Genomic DNA, 20061 nt, shown 5'->3' on the forward strand with positions numbered 1-20061 from the left:
ACTATGCTGGTACACTACGGATAGAGAGATTGATTGAGATCAAGGTTTGCTCTAAACGGTGGTGCATTCAACTGACATATCACACTAGAGCAAGTTCTCCTTTTTCCCTTTTTTTTTTTTTTTTTTTTTTTTTTTTTTTTTTAATTTAACTATGGTTTTTTTTCTCCTTGGAGTTGTGCATTAAATTGCATGTTACTTCAGTGTTTAAATTTGGTCACTTGAGATTGTAAAGATTAGAGAAAATAAATTAACTCTTAGTGAAGATAGATATACATCTTTGGCTGGTCTGGAGCCATTATTATTTTCTCATATTTTTACAGGGAAACACTGATACAATATTTTTTGCCAGACTTTGTCATGTTTTTTACCTTGTTCTTCATTGTGAACCTCCTTGGAAGTCCCCATTGATGTTGAAGTATTATTTGGATCTTCTTCAGTGTCCTATCTGTAAGAAAGGCACGTGGTCCTTGATAGAGATGCTTGTAAGGTAAGAAAGATTAATGAGGTACCTAATGCAATAGTTATGTTACTCCAAACTCAGATACAGCAGAGGAGAGTTGGCATTCTAATTGCAACAAAGTTCTGTTCTGCAACAACAAGTTACCAGTATGTGACAGTCTAGAATTGTAACAGATTTGGTTATTTCATTTTATCTTTCAAAAAGTGTTAGCTCACAGGCTGATGGAATTTTTGAAAGAAAAATAAAGTACATTTTCTTAGCCTTATTAGTTTTTTTAAATTATTTCTTATACTCTTTACAGAGTATAGTAATCTGTGTACTCTTGCTGTTGTTGTGTGTATACATATAAACACACACACACACACACATGCACATATCTCTGCAGTTACAAAGCAAAATCAAGGCTTATTTTGCCAAACATGAGGTTTCATATTGTATTTCGATTTTAAACAAAACCTTTACCATCTTTTTGAAGATGTCTGATTATATCTTATCTACATCTACAAAGACAAGTTTGGATAGTTAGTCTCTGCTTTATCTTGAGAACTTATTTTTTGTAATTTGCATCAACTGAAATTAAGTGTTCATTTGGAAAAGAAACTACAGCTCTTCTTGTGGCTGTGATAAAACCTCAAGTAATATTTAAATACTGTGATACAACTAGGATTACAGATAAGTGAGCGTATTTTGAAGAACATGAAAGAGAATTTTTCTTTTAGGTGAAGTATTTTGTCTTTTAGTACTTCCTAGAGAATGGGAATACCCAGTATTTGTATACCTGGCTCTAGTACTCAAAATTCTTGACAGAAATTATGTTTGCATGTTACTTCAGAGTGATCTGCATCATGTTTGACAATATATAGTCCTGTCAAGTAGTATGTATGAATTGGTATCTGAATAGAAGTTTGTAGGATGTTACCATGTCTACAGAATACTACAAAATTATCTTGTATTTAGAGGATTTTAAAGAAGTTCTGTTTAATATAGTAATTGTGCAATATCTCAACAAGAGACAGAAAAATGAAATCAAATTAAATTTTTTCATTTACACTATTACAGAAAATCTTCATCTGGAACACAGAAGCTCAGTCAAAAACATGTTGGTTTTTTTTTTTTTTTTCTTTTGAAAAAGCTTTAAAACCAGAAAATTAGGCTTTAAAATGTTGACTGTTGCTGGGGAGGAAACTATTTCCTTATCAAAACAGACCAGATTCAAAGCTTTTTGCCAATTGATTATCTGTTATTTCTGTCATACAAATGGAATTTTTAATTCTTTATTTTTCAGGTCTTGCCTTTATTATGAAACAGTTTGTCATACGGTCACAGTTTCAGGGAGAGAAGATGAACTGAGGATAGTTCATAAAACATTATTGAAGTTTTTCTTTGATTTAGTAAAAAGCGAAGTAGAGTTTCTGACAAAAAGGTGGGATTTACAGAATAATACATGTATTTCTTTATATACACCAGCTTGTATCCTGATTTGTGTATCTAGAAAGCAGTTTAGCAATTCAATTTATATTTCTCAATTCTTAGATTGTTTATTGTAAATTCATAAGTTTTTCATAATCACGTTTTAAGACATCTTGCTTTTTCCAGCCTGTTATTCCAGTACGCATTTAATTTTGGGACTTCTAGATTTGCAGTACTTCACTATTCATTCTTTAAGGTTGACAAGCAGCATCTTGAATATACTGGTTTAATTTTTTTAAAATTCAATAACTGCTATCTCCCTATTATCTTAGGAAGACTATTGGTTTATGAAGTGTAAAAGAAGTCTAGGTTTTGCTTTGCCTTTCTACAGAAATGGCTGCCTTTATATAAATAGTGGCACAGTATTAGAATTTTCCAGGTCTAACAGTAATAGTCATCATCATTGTAATTACTCTGCATCAGAAATTGTGTCTGATCTTTCCATAGGTAAAAATTGCCTAATCTGTGTGTATTTTGAATGAAGAGAAGGTTTCTGTCATGTAACTATAATAATCAAAGTGGCATAAAGCTTTAGGTTTTTTCTCTTTTTTTTTTTTTCAGTTTGGTTGAAGGAACTAATTCACAGCATCAACAAGTCTTGCCACAGACAGTTCTTCTGAAGACATTCTTGTTTGAAAGTGGAACCACAGTGCTTTTTACCAAACACATAAATATTCTAGCAGATTGGGTTATATTTTCCCATAGAGGATTAAATGGAACAAATGATGTGAGTGTGAATTTTATACTTTAAAATAATGAAGACTGACATATTTTTTTAAAGGCGTCCCTTTGTTCATTCTTTTGTGAGGAATTATATGTAAGTATAACAGCTGCTTGTTATAGCGGCCTTTTGTTGTGAAACGTGCTGGTTTTTGCTCCACTAAAGAAATGAATTGATCCATAAGATTCTTATATAGATATGTAGAGAAAAAACGAGTCATGAGTAGCTTGTTGGCTACATTCAGATGTTCACATGCCCTTACCAGCAGGTATTACTGTAGTTATTACAGACACCAGCTTGTTCTCTCAAACAATATGGTGTAGTGAAAGAAGTGATTATCTTATTTTACAGTGACAGGATTCAGGAAACGTTTGAAAGAGAAACCTAACAAAACTAATACTTTTTTTTTGTTGTTTGCTAGATATGCATTGTTTTACTGTAATAAAATGCCCTGGTTTTCTTCCTTAGTCTTTTAGTTTCATTTAGAATATTTCCTAGGATTTAGCATAAAATGGAATTGAAGGCAACTTAATTGCTATTCTGTGACCTGCTGACTAGCAGGACGTTGACCTGAAAGATACTAAGTGTCCTCTATACCACCTATTTCTTTTCAGAAGCAAGAGGCCTTGTAAAACATCTTTGACTTCTAGATTCTCACATAAAATAAAACCTAACTGCTGTCTCTGCATTCTCTTTTAAATTATTGTGAGAGCAGAGAATAAATAGGTACTCCATTCACTTTTTCCATACAGTAACAGAACAATAGAAAATAAAGTATTTCAGGGAGAAAAAAGCACTTTCAGTATAATACCAAGTAGTTATTCATTATGCTATGAAAGCAAAAAGATTAAACATAATGAGAGCTTCAATCATCTTACCTAGCCAGACCTCCTACCTTTTTTGAGGGCTATCAAAGCAAGACATTGTGAAACAGTGCTGCTTTTTATCCTCGGTCAAGATATTTAAAAAGTGCCTAAAATTAGGCTTCTGTACCCATATTTATATTTAAGCAACCTATCTTTTCAAAAGTACTGAGCAGCAAGCAGGCTTACATGCAGTTGGTGTCAGTAGCCATTCTGTTTCTTTGGAAAATGATACTGCTTTCATATTTTTTCTGGTTTTGAATCTGCAGTTTAAGTGCAGGTACCATTTAATTTTTTCTGCTATGCCTTCCTTTTACAGCTTCCAGCACTGTAAGCCATGCCTTTCTCATAAACCTTTCTTTGCATTGGCAGAATAATCACCTCTGTCAGACTGTACTACATATATGAAAAATAAGCTTAATCCCCACACACAACATAAACCACAGAGATCTGCCTCTTGTTTAGATTCTATTTGTTCTATATACATATATATCAGAATTGTTGTTTCAGCACAAATCCTGGATGTCTGTTGCTTTCTTACTTTGATCTTACTTACTGTAGTGTAAACTATCCTACACAGATGAATTCTAGCCTTAAAAAGCAGCTTGTTGCCTCATAATATCTGTAGTGTATTATGTTTTTTCTAACAGCTTTGTTCCTCATGTTTATTTATCTATTGTACTTTTTTTCCCATTGCATTTTTGGCAAAAATAAATTGTTAACCAAAATACTGTATTTTTACAATCCAGCTCATTTGTCACTTCATTTACTCTCAATCTTGTTATACTAAAGCTTGATTTTTTCTGTATTTTCAGACTTAATTTTAAAATTCCATTACACAGTTTAAAATGTCATTCAGAAAATCAAAAGAGTGGAACCTCCCTAGCTGTGCAGACAGAACTTTGTTTTCTCCTTCTTTTTTCTATAATTTCAGAGATACATAGGTCAATACACAGTATTTCCATGTCATTAGAGGCAGCATACAGGGTGCAAAATTGTCCTTCCTGTCTTCACTTTGAGGGTGTGAGTCATTGTTACCAGTTTTGTTTCTTAAAGCTATTTGCTTAAGAGGTAACAACTTGACAAGAAGCATGTAGGGCCATTCAGAAACGTAAATGAAAGGAATGATTTTGAATATTGTTACTCTCTGCATGTGGTTTGTAGTGCCTTGCAAAGGGGTGACCAACCATCTTTTTCAGTGCACCTAAGTGTGTTAGCTTGTGGGAAGAAACAAACATGCATGTTGTAATATACCAAACTTCTGTACAGTTCTTCAGCGAAAATATCTATAAGTGGAAACAGATGAATAATTTTAACTAAATTCTTTTTTTGAACGTATCTAATATAATATTTTCTAACTGGTAAAAGTTAGCAGTTACTAATTTTTTAGCTTTTTAGAATCAGATTCTCTCTTTTTGTGATTCAAAGAGGTTGCAACAAAGAGCGATGGAGGGCAGGGAAAATATCTGTGTGTGTTTCCTCTCTTCTAGTGCTGAGTTGCTGCAAAATTATGTTTTATGTATGTGTGTAAACATACCATGTAAAAAGACCAGTCCAAAAAAAGTGAAAAACAAAGCGTGAAGTTGAGTGCATTTGTTTTCTGGAGTTATAGAATTTGCTGTATTTTATTGCTTCTGTATTGTAGCAGAATAAAAATAGTGACAGGAAATTGGATCACTGTTCACTGGGTTAACCTGTTCAGACAACATGGTGGAATAATATTGATACACTTTTCTTGTAGTTAAAAAGGCACTGCCAAAGAACATAAAAGATGTCCTATTATTTGAGCTCTTCAAATCAATTTTGAATATAATTCTAAAATGAATTAACATATATTGTTTGTTATATTATTTAAACAGGTTTGACGGGGGAGCTCCTGGTCAAAGTTCCTTGAATCAAATTTCTTTCTTCTTTCTAAAAATTCAGTTTTAGAATTTACTAGGGAATATGTATGTTGCTTATAACACTTCTACTTGCATTGAGCTATTGCATGGTTTTTCACAATGTCACAGATATCAGAAATGCTTTTCATCCCTGAAAATACTGGTGGGGATTTTTAAAAAAAAAGCTGTCTTACATAGCCTGACAAAGAGGTGACAAAGGAATTCATTCAGGTTTTTAGTTGCATAGTATAAATTTGTCTGGTGTAGAACCAAATGTCTTTCTGGTCTGTCACTTGCAATAGTTTTTTTGGAAGTATGTTTTAGGCATTTGTGGAGTACTACATTTACAACACATGAAAAAAAACCCTTTTTCTTAGAGTTCTAAAATAACTCAGTAATTCAAAGTAAAAAAGTTAAAATTTATTTTCCTGTAAGAACTTTTATGTGTAAAAACACACTGTGAAACTTCTGCCACCGTAGCACTGTATTTGACTTGACAAAGCATTAAATGGAACAGCAATGTAGGAATTGCATTTGCTAAGCTAACAGAAATCAGTTGAAGTGATGTGACCTTTGTATGCTAACACAGTCAATAGCTCCTTCCCACTTCTATGCTTTTCTTAGTGAGATAGCTTTGATTTTCAACAATAAGAACAAGGAAGAGAATTTTGAAAAGAGGTTTCACTGCATATTACTTAATTAGCTGTACATGGTGTAGTGGGTCAATCTCAGCTGGCAGGTAAGTCTCCACCATGCATTGGGTTGAGGGAGAGAATCAGAAGGACTAATTTAAAAATGTATGACATTATATAAAGACAGTTTAATAAGTGAAACAAATACTTACCCAGAAGACGCGCAAAATACAGATTCCATTCAGTGCTTCCCATCAGCAGGCAGATGTCCAGTCACTTTCTGGAAAGCAGTGCTTTATAAGACATGGCAATTACTAGGCAAGGCAAACACCATCACTTCAAACATTCTCCCTTCCTCCTTAATCCAGCTTTTATAGTAGAGCACAATGTTCAGAAGGCCTTTGGTCATTTTGGGTCATCTGTCTTGGCGATGCCCTCCCAGCTTCTTGTTGTAGGAGCAGAGTGGGGAAAAAGAGGTCTTGGTACTTTCATACATGGTATCAAATTCCAATTTTAATGGAAATGCTTGGGTTTTTTTTTTTTTCCTTTTTATAACTGCATATATTTTCATTAATGTGTATTGTTTTGTGGTCGAAATTGAAAATACTTTTAACATGTTAACATTTAAACATTTTTAGAACGTGGTCCTTTCAGGAAATTAGACCAATTTCCCTCACTCTCATTTGTAGCAGTGAACCATTTTTTTTTTAAATATCAAGGAGAAGCTCTTTGTTTGTCCTGCTGTTCTTTTACAAAAACTCCAACCAAGTCTACACTAGTTGGCAGTATCTGGCTTGTCTTGTCAGCATGCAGAAATACTTGGCTGGGCAAATGTAGATGCAGCTAGAGTACCAGCTGCATTTAATATACACCATGTATCTGACTGTGAAAAATTAATAATACTTGCAGTATTAACAGTCATTATTTCAGTCTGTTCTCTCAATGTCTGCTTTCACCCCCACTCTTTTCCTTAAAAGTATTTCCTAAAGGAATTAGTTAAGGTAGGGATTTAGAAAACATAAAGAGAATGTAAATACTTGTGCTTTACATCTCTGTCTACCTCAGATTACATCTATATGTCCTTGATCCTGTCACTTAACTTTTGTTAAAATTGTGCTTATTTGCAGTGTTTTTTGAAATTTATTTCCAGTAAAGAACTATTGGTGGAATTATGATATTCACCTGGTATTTTGCTTTGGGGTCTAGTGATAAAAAGATATACATACTTAAGGGAAATTTAAATGCATTTCAGATATTTTATATTGTTCTTAAGCTTCTATTCCTGAATCCTCAGAAGATAGTGTAAATGTACCTTTTTAAATATTTAAACTTTAGTTTAAATATTATACTTTCAGGTTTTTGACATGCCATATCTGTGTTCTCAGGGTCTTTTTCATTATGAGATTTCACAGTTCATCTATAATAAAGTATTATGACATAATAAAGGAAGGGGCAAACCAAATCAAGTAGAGTTTAAGAAAGTAAGAGGAAGTAGGCCTGGAAGCAATCTTGGAGATGACATTCGTAACAGATTTTGTCTGGCTAGTTCTTAAAAATCTTGAGTGATGGAGTTTATGCTTCCACCCCATACCATGTTTATTTGTAGTTGTGTTTGTTCCTTTTGAGTGACAAGTAACTGTTAACTGTAGTGACAGTATTTATGTGGTTTTCAGCAAACTGCTTTATAGTGTTTTTATTATTATCTGTGTCACCATCTCCATTGTTCATCTGTACATCTGTTTGATTTATTGATAATCAAACTGGTTTTGGTGCTTTTCAGCTCCTAAGGAATCCTAGTAAATTATTTTAAACCAACCTTGAACATATTTTGTTCTCAAAGGAGTATCAGACAAATCATTGACTGTAATGTGTACCCATTGAGTCTGGTTTCTCTCTTACCCAAAATTGTCCATTTTCAGGTACTCATTATCTTTCACAAGATGCCATATGTCAATTGGTGCTCTAGTGTAACAGTAGTAATTCTCTGGTAGAGCCCTAGGTCAGATTAATTTCATGTGTTCTTACTATGGTGCCTGTGTTCTTCCAAGCTGTGCTTTCAAAACATCTGGTGGTACATGTGGTCACAGGAATAACTTATTTCTGAGTAATTTTACAAATTATTTCTACTATGGCTCAGAAAGGTATGCAGATAGATGTGACCTTGCAAAGACTAACTCAAACATTAGAAACACTGTTTTACTTGACCATTATTGATAAGGTTCTCATAGGGGTGAATCATCTATCTCTTGGTAGTGTCTGGATAGCTAAATTCCTGTGCATTAATGCCTCTTGAAGAAAATACACTTCAGCTTTCTTTACTTATTTATGACCATTTTCACAGGATCACTGTGAATAAGCTGATTTGGAAGGGACCCATAAGGATACATAAATATATAGATATATTCTCTCTCTTTTTTTTTTTTCCTTTTGTGTGTGTGTGCACACCTGTTCATGATAGAAAATTGTAGGACCAACATTCAGAAGGATGGATTTTTTCCTAATTTTTCTGCTCATCTCATTGAATTTTTTGGTAGCTGAACAAAGTTTCCTTTTGCAAAATGACTGCCAAAATTTCTTCTGTGCTGGAAACTAACACTTTGCATCCTTTTCCCTTTTGGCACACACATACATAGTCACAAAAAGAGCTTTATTTCATGATGAAATCTTCCGAAAAAGGCAATGCTAATGGAGAAGGGAGAAAGAGATCCCTCCAATTGTCAAATTCAACACAATTCAAATTATGGAATAAGTATAGTACTTGCAATCTTATGGTTAAGCAAAACCTAATTTAAAAAGAAATCACATTGCAATTGAAAGTTTTGACACCATTTTGCATATTGTTTTAGATGATGTTTTCACAGAACCTGTTTTTCCCCAGTGCCAAATCTTAATTGATATAGCATCAGTGGCACTAATTTTGGTGATCTGGCTGCAATAGTTAGATTTTGAACAGAAGAAAGGCCAGTGAAGGAATTACATGGCAGCAGAGTGAGCTTTTATATAAAGACGTTTTCTATGTTATTTCTAGTACATTATCAGCGTGAATTTTTAATATATTACAGATCAATAGATACACCTATGCTTTTTTCCATTTAGGCTTTCAGAAGTGAAGTTGCTGATCTATTAAATGGAATTCTTGGAACTGTAGTGGACTATTGGATCATCTCAGGTTTGCTTATGGACAGAAATGCATTTCATCAAGTGTCTGATTTGGCACATTACCTTGCCATTTCATGTGATGGTGAGTGTTTTCAAAGCCTATCAAAAGTCTTCTAATCAGATACACTAAATCCTAATTAAAATCCTTGGTTTATAGTTTCAAATTGTTTTTTACCCTGTGTTGCAGCTGTGCACTGCATGGTGTGTACATATGCAGGAAAACATTTTATTTTGTATGTGTCTGTCAATGGCAAGCAAAGACCTAGAACAGGTTTTCTTATTAAAATCCCTCTAAATAAAAGTCTAAATGTTCAAGTGAAAGCAAGACCACCGAGCTGAGGAAGAAAAAAAATCTTTGGAGCTCTCTTGTCAGTTTAGGAGAAGTTTAATCATATCATAATAAAACTTAAATTCAGACAAGCAATTGGAGGCATCTTACTCAGCTCAGGCAAATTTTACCACTCCAGAAAATCAATATATTGCTAAGGACACTTCAGTCATAAGTCTAAAACCTACACTGAACTGTGTGACTCCTACAACTTCAAATGAAACATTTCAATGTGTCCTTAGAAATCCTTGGACTTAATGGAGGGAATGGGAGAAAATTCCATTGAGTCCCATGAATTACTGTATTTCCTCCTCATTAAATAGACTAGGTAAACAGAAACATTGTGACTCAAATAACCATTATCATTTAATATGGAATGTCAATTGAGGTATCTGTGTTTTTAGCCACAAGGATTTGAGGAGCTTGAAAGACAAAATTATCTCAAGAAAGTATTGAATGATTTTAATTTAATTTTCAAATTTAATTCCAACCAAAGCTTCCCCTGACTCCTTTTCCAATCATCATTTTATGTGGTAACAGGTATATGTAAGCTTCATTTAAATTATATCTGCCTTCTTCTTGGGCACTCGGGAAGAACCATCATTAAAAGAAATTACACTAAAATCTTAATCTGTGGACAATTTGTACCACTTCAGTCTTACAGAAAGCAAATTATGAGGACTTTTATAGGCTGATTTAGTTATTAAAAGGACAATTCAGTTTAAACTTTATGGTGTTTAAATCAGTGGAGCTTTTAATATGTACCACTTCAATGGATTTTGTGGCTGTCATATAATAAGGACAGTCTTGGATAAATATTTCTGTACAATTCTATTACTTTCCTGTATACAAAAGGGAAAACAAGAACAGGATTCAGTCTGTTTATAGAGGTTATTTGATCTGTGCCACTCGGTACAATCCACAGCACTCAAAGCAAAATTATTGTGAGTTTTTCTAAATTCAGTTATATTTACAGTACAAACATCTGTACTCTCAAACTTGGGTTTCTGTTTTGATTGAGTCTACAGATCAGTTAATTTATGAGCTCTTCTTAGCAGAACAGAAGATGCCCTCAATACAGTAAAGATTTCCTTCTTCACTGTGGGTCTTACTTTCCAGCCATTTCAGTTGTTATTTTGACAAAATTATTTTCTTAGAATCAAAATACTGGTTCTTACCACTGTAAGAAAAAAACAGTCTTTCTGTCTTCTTTTCCAAAACAGGGTAGGTCAGACATATGCCTGATACATATTGATATATGTTTTATGGATATGTAAGTTTCTCTGCCACTCTGTGGGGCATTTTTTTAAACAGTATAAGCTATTGGTACATCTGAGTGGGATTGCAGTCAATGGTGACTTTTAATGTAGAACTTGTAGGTCACCTGCATTATTTGTGATTTGTTGTTCATGTGTTATAACTCTTACCTGAATTTGTGTCTCTTCAAGTTTTAGAAGATGATCACTTGCAGAACTTCACAAAAAAAATTATTTTCAAAATAAAGGCATAACTTTTACAACATTGTATTAAGAGCATTTTTAAAAGTTTCACACAAAAAGTGATGCTTTGTCTTCTAAAATATGTTTAACATTCTCTCAGTATCTCGTCATCTTACCAGATGATGGTTAAAACCTATTTTCATGTGAAGAATTTTAGTAATTCTTGAGAAGAATAAGCTTCTGAATCTGTAATATGAGCAAAAAGCTTGGAAGATCTATCTTCTAGATAACTAGATATGTAGATTTCTGTATTTTCATTTTTAGGCTTACTTTATTTTTTTTCCAATTGCTTTTATCCAGATTTTTCTGTATGCCAATTTAAAATGTTTCTTTGTGCCATTCCATCCAACTGGCTTCAACTGTTTGTTGCAGAAGCAATTTTCAAACAAATGTGTTTACAGAGGAATATTACTCTTTCTACAGAACCTCTTTCTCTTCAGAAAATAGTAAGTAGCTCCTTAAAAATTTATCACACTTCAGTATTTTACAAGCAATTTGATTCATAAAAGTCTTGAAATACATCTTTTCTTTGTGGTCTAAGGTCATGCTTGTTGTCTGCATTGTCTTTCCATGTGTTCCATACATTTAAATTTCTCTTTGCCTGAGATCTGGGTCCAGAATGATTGCAAGATTTTTCTTGCCAGAGAATTCGTCACACCTGGTATCTGTTTACATGCAGTTATCACAAAAATGAAAAAAATGCAACAACAATGACAGCTTTTAAAAATAATCCCTGATATAATGATTGTAGTGTTACATTTGTACTTAAGGAGAATGCCAAATATAGTGTGATTTTTCTGAGCTACCTTTTCCTTCGGGATTTTTTAAGAGATAGGTCCAGGCATTTGTTACATTGAAGATTTTCACAGTGTATTCCTGTGAATTTCTCCTCTTAGAAACTTTCTCCTACTCACAAACCTTTGCCTGCTTTCAAATCACAATTTGTGGTAGTTGGTGAGGAAAAACATGGTAAAAGCTGCAAAAGAAATTCATGACTGCTGGCAGGATGCAGGCAAATCAGGGCAATCACATGGTAACGTCATGCCCTAATTTAGAGTCTCATTTCCGTAATCTTAATACTAATGACTAAACAGAATATGGAATCCATAGCTGTTTGTCTGTGTTCTACTATTGTACAGGTAGAGTCACAAAAAAACAAATTTATACTTTTGTACATTTCCCATACAAAAGTTTTCCTAAATTTTGCAGGAATTTATTGTGAAGACAGGTCACTGGTTGTTAATACAGCATATTTAAACAGAGGTCGAACAAAAGACTGTCAGAATTCTTAACATAAACCAACTGCATACTAATATTTGATGTATATTGCCACATATAGAGCAGAATTGCTACTTTCGGTATCACCATGACTACTGATCACTCTCTGCAACTACTTAAACATTGTTATAGTGCTTGAAACAAGTCTATGTACTTTTTGTTGTTTTCCTTAGTATGACTAAGTCTTTCTCATTCCATACAGTAAAAATTTTCCAGTTTTGCCAGTTCTTCTCCTACAGCATCTTACCAGCTTGGCTTTTCTCTGAGTTCAACAACTCCTTGGTGGTAAATGTGCAGTGAAGGTGCAAGTAAGGTGTTCCTCACCTACTGTACATTACTTGCAAGATCTGCAGTGAACTGCTAAATACTCAAAGCCTTCCTTAATACCTTTCTTCAAATATAATTGTTGTATGCTTGATGAACCCCCACTCACTGTCCTTTTTTCTTATGCTTTTGCCAAACTACAGAAACTTAGATGACTTTTTAAAATGACCTGTGTAAGTGGGTTTGAAGCTCTTTGTTACTGGAAAGAAGCTAACATCTACAACAGCCAAGGCTGTCCTAATAGAGAGCACCTAAGGGATAACTGGCTTACTGCCTTAGCGATGCTCCAAGACTTAATCCAACCCCTCCTCTCAGAAGAGATGAAGGAGTGGAGTGAGTCTGTCTTAAACCAAATTGCTCCCTGGTTTGGGAGCAGGAAGTCCATAAATACTTAGTTTTAATACATGAAAGTCAGTTAACTATACTCAAGTCTTATGTCCAGCTAAAGAGCTCAAGATTTTCTCAGCTGCCAGAAACCTGAGAGAGGCCTAGAACTTCTCATTTTCTGTCTCAGACACAAGCCACTCACTGAGGCCAGTGTAAAGAGTGAATTACAAAAAACATCGAAAAGGAATGCAAAAGACAAACTGAAACAATCTAGATGTACAATCATTCAGGGATCAGATTTTTAAAAACTTAGATACATGTATGGATGGATACATGTGGATAAAGATGACTGCTTTGCAGCAAGAGTAACAAAAGAAAATTTCTTCATTTATAAAATGTTACCTTTGCAACAGGTCTGTTCCTATTCACCTGCTTTGCGAGACATAGGGATGCGTGAGACAGAGATACACAAAGCAAAGAAAAAGAAAATAGGGCAACAGCCATGCCCTGAGTCTCAAAGGACATTACAGATGCTAAATGGCGATAAGCAGAACCAAGTCAAAGTGCTGCCTGATCTACCGTAAGTAATACCTATAACATCACCAGTTTTATTCTGCTTTGGGGGACAGCTTCTGACCTGACACATTTCTTGAACTTTATGTGACCTGTTTTGTTGTCTACAAATTACTTCAACTGACAGAAAGCTCCATTGTAAACCCATAACACCTCTGGGCTGGGGTTTCCCCTTTTCTCTTTGATCATCAATTTCAGCGTATATGCAGACTGATGTAGTTTTATTTGCCTAATATTAAATTTATGGAGGTATATACAGAAGTTCACTGTTCACAGAATTACCTTTAAAGAAATTTTAAAAGTGGGCAATCCAATTTGATTTTTCTTTTAAATACAGTTATAATTAAATGTCGTAGAAGTTATGTAATTAAGACATTTCCAATATGATGCTCAGATTGATAAATCTAAGTATCCTGTATGTACACATTTAAAACCATTAAGTATGCAATAGTGATTTTAAATGTGTTCCCTTTCCTTTCTTTTCAGTGACTTAATCTTTAATAAGCTTAGAGCAAAAACTGAAGTCCAGACTACACACACCAAAGGGAATGATCTTTTGGCTGAAGAGGTACACAAGAGAAATGTTAAAGGTATTCTCCATATCTAATTTATGTTAAGTTTAAAGTGGTTAGAATTTATAGTTTCGTGTTTAAAAACTTGTCCTGATGAATGCTGGATGAAAACAATGGCTTATACCCAAGAATTATTTTCTTATGGTCTATGTTTCCCTTTTGCAATGTCTATTTAAAAGAAGGAATTTGTATATATGGTAAAATAAAGTTGCCTTCTTCATTACCCTCCTCCTTCCATACATTTAATACACTGTACAGTTTGTGAGTTCATTCCAGTCCTTTATTTTACCATATATACAAATTCCTTCTATTTAAAAGAAGGAATTTGTATATATGGTAAAATAAAGTTGCCTTCTTCATTACCCTCCTCCTTCCATACATTTAATACACTGTACAGTTTGTGAGTTCATTCCAGTCCTGCCTGCCTTACTTTGCTAATCCACCTCAACCTGTGCTTGGTAGGATCAACGTCTTCTGATTTGCAAGTATAATTCAGTCTTCATCTCTCTGAGTCCTAGACATTTTGTGAACAAAGACTGAGGAGTATGCTATGTTACATAGCTGTTTTAAGCATATGGACTGTTTTCTTCCAGGCATTCAGCCCAGACTATGAAATGCACTTGGCTTTTGTTTTAACTATACTGGAATTCATGTACCTAAGGAATAAAACAGCACTGCAGTAATTAATTCAGTTCCTATTTACTACACAAGTTTAATAATTGATCTTTGCATGAGGCTTGCTTTACTACATAATTGCTTGCTGGAACTACTTCTTCATCTTCATCATCAGAAATTTACCTACAACTCTATTAATATGACACCCATGAGAAGGCTCAGAAAAAAACTGGCAAAAGCAAGATGGAATTGTTAAAAAAATTAAAAACTGAATTGTATTACAAACAAAAGAAGACCTCACCCCCTTTAAAGGTTTAAAAAAACTTCAGCAACAGAGTCAGACCATGCATTTTTAAAATTTGTTCCCTTTGCTTTTATTGCTTTTGCAAGTGAAATTGATGTGAATTTTTACATCTGATTTCTATGAAGAAAAGTGAGCTAAAAAACTTGGGGGGGGGGGGGGAGGGAAGTGGAACCAAACAAACTAGTCCTGCTTTTATTCTATTCTCCCCTGTTGAAATTATAAGTAGTGTCTTCTGTTGAAAAAATGGGCATGGAGCTTACAGATTTATGTAATAAAAGTATTAATGTAACAAAATGTTCCATGTAAATCTTGCTATAAAAACTAAGAGATCTACCCTAAGATATCTTGAATTTCTAAGATGTTTGGTTCATCATCTTTCACCTGGTATCAGGATTTTCCTCTGGCTCTTGTTCAAAGCTAATCAATTATTGAAAAGAAAACAGCATTTAGAATGTGTCTGAAGTTTTCATTACGCAGAAGCTAGTGGTGTCTATACATACATAAGCAGTAGCTCGCAGTTGAATGCTGTTTAATTTTTCACACTTATTTCAGCTGTACACAGTACTGCAGTTTGGGATTTTTTTTCCCCAGGGTCTACTACTAGTAATAATTTTATTATTAATAATGTTATTATTATTAATTTCCCTCTTTCTCCCCTCCTTCTCTACTGTACCCAAGTCAGAGAGTCTATTGAGAAACAGCAAACCATCTGCTAATAGATTTTAAGTTTTGATTTATACTTGAGTGTGTAGAGGCACTTGTGCTTAGCCAGAAACATTTATTTGAATTAAGCTATAAATGCTGTGTTAAAAGAACCATACATCTTAATGTAGGTTCATGAATAAATTTAAGGGAGGGCAACTGCACTCTAAAGTTTTATTGCTTCAAAACCCAGTATTTTTTGGTGTTTTGTGATCACTTGGTGCTTTTATAGTGTGATTGAAGCTTTAAACCTTGAACTAGAGGGGAGATAATTCCTGTGTTAAACCATTTGCAGTACAATTTCATTGCTGGATCTCTGGTGGAACAGAAGCTCCGTGGGGTTTTTTTTCTTTTAAGATGTTTAAAAAGGATAAAGGAAAATCGTACTCATTATTGAGTTTTCTGGTACATAACCAGGTCTCCTAGTTCCAGACCCTTTGATTATTTTCTTTAGTTGCTATCTTGTCTAGTCTAGTGTAATCTATTAATTTTTCATGGTAGGAGAGACAGCCCTGCATAAAGCTTGCAGAAATAACAAAGTGGAGAGATTGATTCAGCTTCTCTCTTTGCCGGGAATAGACATTAATGTTAAAGGTAAGTTATTCATTTTCTCTACAGAACTAAGAAATTAAGACACATAAATAACTCTATTAGTATCTGTTTGGTAACAAGTTTGTATTTATACAATCTGAAACTCTTTCTTTTTTAAATAACACAACGTGAGGACTTTACAGCAAACATTAAGGTAAGATGAATTTATAACTGAAGTGTATTTTAACATCACATTTTCTATTGATTTTTTAAAATGCTATATTTTTTTGCAGATGTTTTTTAATAGAATTCTTGTTTTGAAATCACAAGCTGCCATTCCAGCTGTAACGAGTACCAAAAAAGTAAAGTGTTTTCCTGTCTAATGAATGACATTATTAACATTTCAGTACTACTTCTGCTGTTTTAAAACTTCCCTTGATTTATAATTCAGATTATGCTGGCTGGACGCCTTTGCATGAAGCCTGTAACCATGGCAGCACAGTGTGTGTCCGTGAAATTCTGGAGCGTTGTCCAGAGGTAGACCTGCTCAGTCAAGTGGATGGGGTGACTCCTTTGCATGATGCACTGTCAAATGGACATGTAGAAATTGGCAAGCTGCTACTTCAGCATGGGGGTGAGTGCATTTATGCTAAACTAGCTTAGGGATATTATCCTCTGTTCCGAATCCTTATGAAGTTCTCAGTGTTTTTCTTGATAGTTTCCTAAAATATGAAGTTATTATGAAATATTTTAGAATGTTTTTAAGCCAAGCCGGTTTGTTTCCAGTAAAAATTATACTGTTTTCACACTTACCTTGATCAGCTGAATATGAAATTAACCAAGATTTCCACAGATTTTTCTAATATGGTAATGATTTATCCTGCATTTTACACCATATGCATTGCAACTATATATTCTCCACTAATGAAAATAAAGATTACCTAGTCATCAATCAAGGCTAAGTATTTTCTATTGTTCTGATCTATTTTTATCACAACAAAAAATCAGATTGGTTAAATCTCTATATATTCACGTATTTCAATATAAATTTTTTCAGCATTTGTGAAAATTGATGTGATGGTCTCTGAACACAATTAGGTTAGTAATTAGTTTAGGAAAGTAATTGATATTGGAATCATGATAACTGCTGTTTAGGGATAATAGTGGGAGGGATGAATTAGTTTCTAATAAAAGTACTTTGCCCCTTAGGCAAGCACACAATGTTTTAAACAATACTTTTTGTTCAGAGGCAGGTTATTTGTATCCTGAAGCATGTACTGTACCAATGTATTTAATTTAGCATGTTTTAAAAAAACCCCAAATATACGCAAAGAATCATCTTGGATAGCAACTCTTCCTTATTTTAATTAATTTACTAAAATGAGTTTTTGCAATATCTGTACCATTGCCCTACTGTGTCAGTGTAAACTGTGCTTTATGTGCTGAACCCAGATTTTTTCAGCAAAAATCATTCCCTGTTTAGTCATGAGGCAGAAGAGTGTATTTAGGCAGCCTGTTAATTAAGGTAAAGAAACTAAATTTTAATATTCTTGGCATATGACCCTCTGTATTTACAGTCTTCTCCTGCCCCCTAAAGGCTGTGTCTGTGTCTGTGCATGCACCAGATGATAATGAATACATTCCTTCTGCAGTTCTACCTCTGTTTACTAAGTCTCAGTTCTGTAGCTCCCAGGTGTTTTATCTCTGCTATGCCATGTCACCTTGGCATCTCACATGCCAAGCCAATACCTGGGCTCAGTTCAATCCCCTGAAGTGATGCAATAGCAAATATTATAGTAAGCCCAGCTTCCCAACTGGAAATGGCACTGCACTAACAGATGTGCATTTTTCCTAGGCTGTTGTGAAGAACAAGTAGTGGATGATCTTGTTGTCATAGGGGAAGGGCTCTACTTGGCACTTGCATTCATCAAGGTTTTCTGGCAAGTGTGAGGCTGTGTGTACCTTTATCTGTGCCTTTGTCACACTCTGAGTTATGGCCTGTCAACTAACTGACAGGCCCATGGTAGAAAGCATGTTACCTATTCAGTGTGAATTCACTTAGCTCAGTAATTTAGGACACAGAAGTTAATGATACTAAATAATCAGCAATAATAATAATAATAATACAGCTTTAATCTAAGCAAAATTAAAATATCTATTACTGATATGAAATGTGTGGGTTCACCTTTTGTCATTAAAATGTATTTCTGAAACATCCATTTTAATATGGTATCAATACTTTAGCATAGTAATTTATGTAAGAAGATTCCTGATGTGTTCATATTTGAAAAACACTTGTAGTGTCTTAGAAGCCTTCATTTTTTCTTACTGATGCAGCCTTTCTTAAAATTCCCAAGAGATGTGTAAGCTCTTTAAATATTAATAGGTCCCTTGTACTAATAAACAGGAAATACCAAAAGGATTTATTTGCTCAGACTAGTTCTGAACAAATAAGCATGTCCCGTTTACTTACTTTAAATCTATTTATTAGAGTAATTATGTTTCATGTTTCAGAAATCTGTTAAGATCAATTTTTTAAACTCAGTTGTTGGGGAAGGCTTGGGTTCCTGTCCCAGCAGTTTACCTTGCTGCACAGCATAAGACAAGATTGGCCACACCATCTAGAAAAGTAAAATAAAGACCATCATAGTAATATGCCTTTAATTTGAAGTCAATTTCAGCAAATAACTTAGTCTACAAAGTACTTAATAGAATTTTACAAAAGTAATAACATTATATTTTTGCATACTCTATGCAAGTTCAGACAGTATGTAAAGAAATTGTTACAAATGGTCTTCTACAGGTTCTATCTTGTCTTGCAAATGTGAAAGTCATCAGTTACATAACTTGGTACAAAAAAGGAACTTACACATACACCTGGCTTCTGGCAGTAAGCAACCCAGAAATCTTGTTCAGCTGCCAGGTCATCACAAAATGTGCTGTTGTTATTAATGTTTATGTTTTTCCTGAAGGGCCAGTCCTTCTAGAGCAAAGGAACTCCCATGAGAAACTGCCACTGGATTATGTTGAGTCGGTCACCGCAAAGGAAGAACTTCTGAATCTTGTTTATCCAGGAGAGAGCATTGAAAACTTCTATGAATGCAGAGAACAAAATTTTTGCAATCAGAAGAAAGAACTGTGTTTGATTTCATTTACTAAAATGCTGATTAATTTTTGTTCTGTTTATAATTTGTCTACACCCCTGCCTGTAACTCTGAGAGCTACAGCTTGTTCAAATGTACTCCCAGTAATGGTTTGTGATACTTCTAAGATGAAAAATGCATTTTCTGGACATTGGTTGGTAGATATGTATTTTAAAGAGCTAGAAACTTTTAGAAAACTACCACAGTTTCTTCAAGAAATATCTGATAGCATGTTATTCTTCCCTAGTGAACAGGCAAAGGTCTTATTAGCAGTTCTGGAAACTATGGTAGAAGCATGTCAGTGCCGAAATCCTTCTAGCAGTTAAATTCCAAACCGCATTGGAATCTTGACTGGGGCTTGAGTGAGGCTGAATGTTGAGCGTTACTACCTTCTACTTGCCTGACAGATCTGGATGTGTGTGATCATAGGAATGTGCTATATCATTTACACTCAGTTAAACTGTCTTGGAAGTGTTTTTTGGTTTTTTTTTTTTTTTTTTTTTTTTATTGTGCCTTGTGCCATATTTTTCTTTGGTTTTCAGAGGCAGTGACCCTAAACTTAAACAAAGCAGTTGTTTCCTTTCCTGAGAAAGGCTTGTCTTTTGTTATCCCTTAATAAAGCTAATGTTATAAATATGTCATTAAATAAAAATATGTGGAAATGCAAAGTCCTTCTA

The 20061-nt window shown here is 34.1% G+C and overlaps 1 protein-coding gene across 6 annotated transcripts in view; it reads left to right on the top strand.

Moving 5' to 3' along the window:
- SLF1 (SMC5-SMC6 complex localization factor 1) overlaps window positions 1-20061 on the top strand; it is a 34590-nt gene extending 14529 nt beyond the window's left edge. For all 6 annotated transcript variants that reach the window (XM_030237304.2, XM_018920568.3, XM_050986502.1 and 3 more), the window contains 10 exons: window positions 321-487; window positions 1746-1883; window positions 2492-2657; window positions 9126-9270; window positions 11316-11461; window positions 13358-13524; window positions 14004-14107; window positions 16212-16304; window positions 16693-16875; window positions 19214-20061. In XM_030237304.2, coding sequence (XP_030093164.1) covers window positions 321-487; window positions 1746-1883; window positions 2492-2657; window positions 9126-9270; window positions 11316-11461; window positions 13358-13524; window positions 14004-14107; window positions 16212-16304; window positions 16693-16875; window positions 19214-19710 — 1806 coding nt within the window. In that variant the 3' untranslated portion in view covers window positions 19711-20061. The remainder of the gene's footprint in view (window positions 1-320; window positions 488-1745; window positions 1884-2491; window positions 2658-9125; window positions 9271-11315; window positions 11462-13357; window positions 13525-14003; window positions 14108-16211; window positions 16305-16692; window positions 16876-19213) is intronic.

This window comes from Serinus canaria, chromosome Z (assembly GCF_022539315.1).
Source record: "Serinus canaria isolate serCan28SL12 chromosome Z, serCan2020, whole genome shotgun sequence".
Taxonomy (NCBI): Eukaryota; Metazoa; Chordata; class Aves; order Passeriformes; family Fringillidae; genus Serinus; species Serinus canaria.